The sequence below is a fragment of the Salvia splendens genome, chromosome 5 (genome assembly GCF_004379255.2).
Source record: "Salvia splendens isolate huo1 chromosome 5, SspV2, whole genome shotgun sequence".
NCBI classification, from domain to species: domain Eukaryota; kingdom Viridiplantae; phylum Streptophyta; class Magnoliopsida; order Lamiales; family Lamiaceae; genus Salvia; species Salvia splendens.
In genome coordinates this window covers 15,727,654-15,735,061 of record NC_056036.1, presented here as the reverse complement: position 1 = coordinate 15,735,061, position 7,408 = coordinate 15,727,654, and the positions used below count along the sequence as shown (strand labels likewise).

At 39.8% G+C, this 7,408-nt stretch overlaps 1 protein-coding gene across 1 annotated transcript; it reads left to right on the top strand.

The window, feature by feature from the left end:
• The first annotated feature begins 3,830 nt into the window (after positions 1–3,830).
• On the top strand, positions 3,831–6,951 carry LOC121803142 (protein PHOX1-like). The gene is made up of 2 exons (XM_042202843.1): positions 3,831–6,405; positions 6,488–6,951. Exons 1-2 carry the CDS (start codon positions 4,416–4,418, stop codon positions 6,637–6,639), a joined length of 2,142 nt encoding a protein of 713 aa, XP_042058777.1. The 5' UTR covers positions 3,831–4,415; the 3' UTR covers positions 6,640–6,951.
• The last annotated feature ends 457 nt before the right edge of the window (positions 6,952–7,408 follow it).

Below are 7,408 nucleotides of genomic sequence, written 5' to 3'. Positions count from 1 at the left end.
GCCAACTTCGTGCAGGGGAACTTAGCAAAGATGGCTCGAGCCTTTGAAGCCGCACTGTATGAAGAAGTGGAAATTCCACAGTCGGCTGAGGACGCAATGAAACACAAACATTGGAGGGATGCAATGAACACAGAGATGAGGGCACTAATGAGGAACAATACGTGGGTGAAGGGAAAGTTGCCTGAAGGAGTTAAGACCGTTGGATGCAGATGGGTGTTCACTATAAAGCGAAGGCCGAACGGCACGATTGAAAGGTACAAAGCTAGACTTGTAGCAAAAGGGTACACTCAGACCTATGGTATTGACTATGATGAGACATTTTCACCTGTGGCAAAAATTAATACTGTGAGGGTGTTGTTTTCAATTGCTGCTAACAAAGATTGGCCTCTTCATCAATTTGATGTGACCAATGCCTTCTTGCATGGGGAGCTGCCAAAACCTGTGTTTATGGAGCCTCCACCTGGTTTTACTAATGAATTCCAGGTTGGAGAAGTATGCCAACTGAAAAAGACATTGTACGGACTCAAGCAATCCCCGAGGGCATGGTTTGGAAGGTTCACGGAGGTAATGAAGAAGTATGGATACAAACAGAGCAACTCTGACCACACCTTATTCATCAAGAAGAAAGAAGGAAAAATTACTTGTCTGATTATATATGTAGATGACATGATTATCACCGGGGATGATACAGAGGAGATGACCGAGCTCAGGAGAAATTTGTTCAATGAATTTGAGATGAAGGATCTAGGACTCCTTAAGTACTTTCTGGGAATAGAAGTACTAAGGTCGAAAAAGGGAATCTTCATAAACCAGAGGAAATACATACTCGACCTTTTGGCAGAAGTTGGGATGATAGACTGTAAGCCTGTAGACACCCCTATGGTCCAAAACCATGGATTGCAGATGAGAGAAAAGGCGAAACTGGCGGACAGGGGGAGATACCAAAGGCTAGTTGGGAAATTGATTTACTTATCTCACAATACTAAAGGCTAGTTGGGAAATTGATTTACTTATCTCACACAAGGCCAGACATTGCCTATGCCGTGGGAATAGTAAGTCAATTCATGCATGCACCACAAAAGGAGCACTAGGAAGCGGCGATAAGGATCGTCCGATACTTGAAGGGAACAGCAGAACATGGACTCCTGTTCGAGAAGCATGGACACTTAGAAATACATGGATTTACTGACGCAGATTGGGCTGGCAATCCGAATGATAGGAAATCTACTGCAGGATACTTTACCTTTGTTGGAGGGAACCTTGTAACGTGGAGAAGCAAGAAACAGAAGGTAGTCGCGCTATCCAGTGCGGAGGCTGAATTCCGCGGGATTAAGAGTGGACTGACAGAAGTACTATGGCTGAGAAAACTTCTGCGAGAGTTAGACTTGCACTCGTCTCGAACGTGTAAGTTGTTTTGTGACAACAAGGCGGCTATCAGCATTTCAGAGAACCCTGTCCAATATGATCGGACTAAACACGTGGAAGTGGACAGACACTTCATAAAGGAGAATATTGAGGCAAAGATAGTGGAGATGCCGTATGTCAAATCTGAAGATCAGCTGGCAGATATTCTTACAAAGGCGGTAAACTCGAAGCTATTTCGAGAAGTGTTGTGCAAGTTGAGCATTGGAAATCCCGTCGCTTAACTTGAGGGGGAGTGTTGGAGAAGATTGCGTAATATCGGACGGAGGATACTCGAGAATCATTCTCTTACCAAAGATAGAAGATTGCAATCATGTAATTAAGCTAATTAGGTTTACCATGTATAGGGATTCCTAGTACTATATATTGGTGTAATGTGTATAATGAAATCATTAAGAAATAATACGCTTCCTTCATACCTATACTACTTTTATCATATATGAACACGAAAATGATCATAGATTCTCTTCTCTAGGATCAATGTTGATTTACTACATATCATACATTGACTTGACTATTTGAATTAGCTAGGCTGCTACGGCAACACATGAGTCGACGTCAATCATCGTCGTCATCATCATCATCGTCGCCCTATGGTGTTGCAAGCCGATAAAAACCACAAAGCGGTTGAGGCACCGACCGGTCTCCGATCTTCTTGCCACAAACAATCGCCATATTCGACAACCCAAAAACTCAAATTATATAATGAGCTAATGTTATGGCTTGAGTAGTGTTAATTTAAGACATATATGATCTCCATCCAATTTATAGGTCGGAGTCGGAATTGTGTGGTGAGAAAATGTGGAGTGGTGTAGCTATCGAAGAGCATGATTTGTAGGGCAGAGGAATTTGAGAAGAGATGCAGGTGGTTGGCGTCCACAAAAATACGTGCATAAGGCGTGCTCATGGCAGGAGGCGCCATGCACGTGTGTGATCGTGGAGATTCTTCTCCACCTCACTCGATTTATTTCCCACTTTTCAGTCTTTATTTCTTCGCCTTTTTGTCGAAATTAGAATGAACTAGACATTTAATCTCTAGCTTTTGGGATGGTACACGGTAACACGGACCTCTAACAAAAAATTACTATTCCCTCCGTCTCATAAGAGATGTGACACTTGTGGAACGACACGGATTTTTAGGAGGTTTTGTTTTGCGTGTGAAGTGTAGAGTGAAAATATAATTTTTATATTAATGTGATAGAACTTTACTAAAAATGAAAATGTGACATCTTTAATGGGACAAACTAAAAACAAAAGTGAGACAATTTTTTTATGGGACGAGGGAGTACTATTATCCCATAGTATTTAACGTATTTACAAATGAGATTTTTTGCGTCTAAAACACCCCCTGCCCTTGATCTTGATGGAAATTTTTGGCATTTCAAGATTATGTACTTCCTGCCACTGCCACCTTTTGCACGAATTTAGTTAAATTTAATCTAAAAATTTCTTTAAAACTTTTTGGCTTTTTATTAATTTCGATTTTTGACCTAATTTTGTAGCAGGCTCAGCCCAAAGACTATTCGTCGGTGGCTGCGCCGACGAATATGCCACCTGGAGTCTTCAAGCAGAACATTTCCGAGAAGCTGCGGCCGTCGGGAACCGCTGGCAGCCCAACCCCTAAATTCGACTTTATAAAGGTGAAACTCAATAATCACGCAAAATTTTTCATACAGATGAGGTGATTTCCCCAAATTCTAAAGTGAACTAAAAGTGATCTTGACTTGAATGGTTTTTGTTGGATCACATTCTTTGGCTCCAAGTAGTTTTACTTTTGTAACATAAGTAATTACTAAAATCTAATTGGAAAACAATAAATCATTTTAGATATATGAATAAATATTAGTGAAAATATTGAATATCATTATAAAAGGATACTTCAATTTTTGCTAAAAAAAATATTAAAAAAATACCCAATATAAAATTATATGGAAGGTTTTGTACCAAAGAAAAAACTTACTCCCTCCATCCACCATTTAAAGAGCCATTTTGACTCGATACATGTTTTATATTGGATTGTGAGTGTAAAAATTTGGTGGAATGTGAAGTATGCATACTAAAAGAGGAATAAAGTAAATAGTTCTATAAATCGTGGACAAATCAAAATGACAAAATGACTCTTTAAATGGTGGACGGATATTTTAGTCACTTAATTTTTCCTATCTTGCTTGTTTCAGCTCATTTAAAGAGAAATACACATTTTCACTTTTCTGGTGTAGTTCATTAAATATTTCATAAGTACAGTTTTATGTAAACCTCAGTAGCACCTTCCATTAGTTTGAAATAAGAATGAATAAAAAAATGAGTTGGTTAAGAAATACTATTTGAACAAACAATTTCAAACGGTCAACCGCCAAAGATGACGTGGTCCTCCCACAATCTTGGAGCACAGAGAAATGCGGTCCCTCATTTTCTTTTTAGTCCCTTCATAGCATTGTCCACTAAATTTTCGCAAAATTTTGTTTGTTGCATCTTCATCATTTTCATTTGCTTCGAAAAAATATAACTAGTTATTTACCTATATTTGTGGGCATTTACTTCATAAATCAGCATAACATTTTATTTTAGTTCTTGGGATATATACCTTTTCTTTTTCTTCATTTCGTATATCTGCAACCGCACAAACCAACAAATTTCTTGATTTTCCATGAAAATCACAAGAAACTTTTGAAGGGTTTGAATTAGAGTGCGTGCGTTTTGCAGATAATTATTCCATTTCCAAATTTGATATTATCTCTCAAGGAAAAACAAAAACAAAAACAATTAAAAAAACAACAACAAAAAGATCATATCTTTGCATCAAATTCAAAAGTTAGATAATCTTTGTTGCTGTTTTATTCTGGAACATTAATCTCAGCTTTCTGGGGTAAGTATTGCATGTTTCTTTCTTTAATTTGGGTATTAGGTTTTGCCCTCATTCAGATTGGTGTATCTCAGTCAAATTATTGAATTGGGGATTGCTAAAAAATTAGCGATTAGATTTTGGTTTTACGATGGAGAACCAAGATGAAACAGACAAGGGTGGTTATGGCGATAAATGGCGTGAGCTGTATTTGAGGCAAATGAGAAATTGGGATAATAGCCAGAGACCTTGTGATATAGACACTGTTGCATTCATGTCAATGTCTCAGAAATTGAAAGAGGATGGCAACAGGCTTTTCCAAAAGAGGGATTATGCTGGTGCCATTTTGAAATTCGAGAAATCCATCAAGCTGCTCCCGAGATTCCACGCGGATGTGGCTTATCTCCGGAGCAACATGGCCGAATGCTATATGCAGCTGGGCGTGGGCGAGTATCCGAGGGCGATTAACGAGTGTCACTTGGCTCTTGAGGTCATCCCCGATTACTGCAAGGCTCTCTTGAAGAGAGCTAGGTGTTATGAGACTTTGCATAGGCCTGATTTGGCACTTAGGGATGTTAGGTTAGTGTTGAGGTCAGAGCCGAACAATCTCATGGCGTATGAGATTGAGGAGTCGTTGAGGAGAGTGTTCGAGAGGCAGGGGTCGAGGCTCTGTGATATCCCCGTTGATTTGGCTCCCTCTGCTTCGGCTTCTTCAAGTGGGAGCAGGGGAGTTGGGGAGATGTCTATGAGGAAGATGAGAAGCAATTTAGATGGCATGTTTGAGGGTTATAATGAGAGGGAGTTGAGGGGAAAATTCGAGGAAAGGAGTGCTAGTTCGATATTTATTAGGGGGCCTACTAGTAGTCGAGCTGAGAAGCATACGGACGACAAGGTGGTTGTCGAGGTTGGGAAGCTTAGAGGTAGGGAAGAGGAGGAGCAGAGAAGAACAGTGAAGCTCGTGTATAAGGAAGACATCCGATGGACTCAGATTCCTGTCAAGTGCGATATTTTGAAGCTGAGGCAGATCATTGCTGAGCGGTTTCCTAGCTCAAAAGCCATCATGGTCAAGTATAAGGATCAAGAAGGCGATATGGTGACAATCAGCACGACAGAGGAGCTGAGGCTTGTTGAATCATCTGCGGGTGATGCTTCCGTAAAGCTGCATGTTATTGAAGTCAGCCCGGATCAGGATCCGTTGTTTAAGAAGTTGAGGCAGCAAAAGATGGAGAAGAAGCAGGCAGGCACGAGTAAAAAGGAGATGCGCTGTGAATCGACTTGTCTCAGTGATTGGATCATTCAGTTTGCTCAGTTCTTCAAGAACCATGTTGGTTTTGACATTGATGCTTACATTGATCTCCATGAGGTGGGAGTGAAGCTCTACTCGGAAGCAATGGAGGAGACGGTGACTAGTGATGAGGCTCAAGACCTCTTTGCTGTTGCAGCGGATAAGTTCCAAGAGCTGGCTGCTTTAGCCATGTTCAATTGGGGGAATGTTCACATGTCCAGGGCGAGGAAGAAAGTATACTTCTCGGATGATTCGTCCCAACAATCTGTGCTCGAGCAAATCAAGATTGCTTTTGATTACACGCAGGATGAATTCAGTAAAGCAGGAGAGAGATATGAAGAGGCCCTCAAAATCAAACCAAATTTCTATGAGGCTGTTCTAGCTCAAGGTCAGGGGCAGTTTGAGCAAGCAAAGCTTTCTTGGTATTATGCAGTCGCGACTGAGGCAGATTTGGAGTCATGGCCTTCGGGAGAAGTACTCATGCTATACAACAATGCAGAGGAAAACATGGAGAAGGGAATGCAGATGTGGGAAGACTTGCAAGAGCAGCTTATGTCCGAGTTCCACAAGGAGAAAAACATCGAAACGCTATTGCAGAGAATGAAGCTTGACAACTTGTTCAAACAGGTATCCGCAGATGAACTCGAGGAACAGGCTAACAACATTAGATCCCAGATATTCGTATTGTGGGGCACCATGTTGTACGAAAGATCGGTCATGGAGTACAAACTTGGACTCCCCGTGTGGCTAGAATGTTTGGAGGTATCTATTGAGAAATTCGAACAAGCTGGAGCTTCTTCGGCTGATATTGCTGTCATGACCAAGAACCATTGCTCTAATGAAACCGGATTGGAATGTAAATCCACAACTAGTATCATTGTTTTTTCACAAAAAAACATTCTTTAGTCGATTCAAAATGACTCACTCCGTGGTTGCAGGTTGCAGATTCAACATCAACGAGATAGTACAGGCGTGGAACGAGATGTATGAAGCAAAAAAATGGCAGAGAAACATCTCCTCTTTTCGGTTGGAGCCACTTCTACGAAGACGTGTTTCAAAACTTTTTACTGCCCTCGAAAGTGCATCATAGTAAAGGAATGTGGTACATAATACTATTACTCAATAGAGCAACTTCATTGGAGTTGGAGAGTAAGAGCTTTCATCAATCTTGGCTAACAAGGGACAAGATGTAGCGACAGAGTGAAGCCTACTAGTTTGAAGGGATGCTGCACTACTTCTGCTGCATTTCCATCATAACCCCATTGTTTGTAGTTATAATCCATTAATTATAGTAATTGATTTTTACCGATATTTTCTTACAACTTTTGGTTTTATATATGATTCTTCTTTTCCCATTGACACGGCTTCTCTCTCAGACTGTAATCTTATGGTTCTGCTTCATTGTACAGAGCTCCTTTTGAAAAACAATTGTTTTATTCTAATTGAAACCATACCTCATTTGCTTTTAGATTATACTATGGAGGTATTCTTTTCTCTCACTCTTATTATAATTGTCCATCAGCATGGACAATTAGTTTCTTTCTTGCTCAACTCATCACGCAATTGCATCAACGCAACACTATTTTCATAGATATAAAATCAAAAATTCAAAGTCATAATATGAAATCAATGCTACTCCCTCCGTCCATGATTAAATATACTATAGTTAATCGGTTCAAATTTTAAGAAATTATTTAACTTTATAAAAACAAAAGTGAATAGTAAAGATTGAACAAAATTGTTTGACTAATAGTAAAGATTGAACAAATGATATTCCCTCCGTCCATAAAAAGAATAAACATTTGGTTCGACACGAGTTTTAATACATAATTGGTAAAGTGAGAAAGAGATAGATAGAA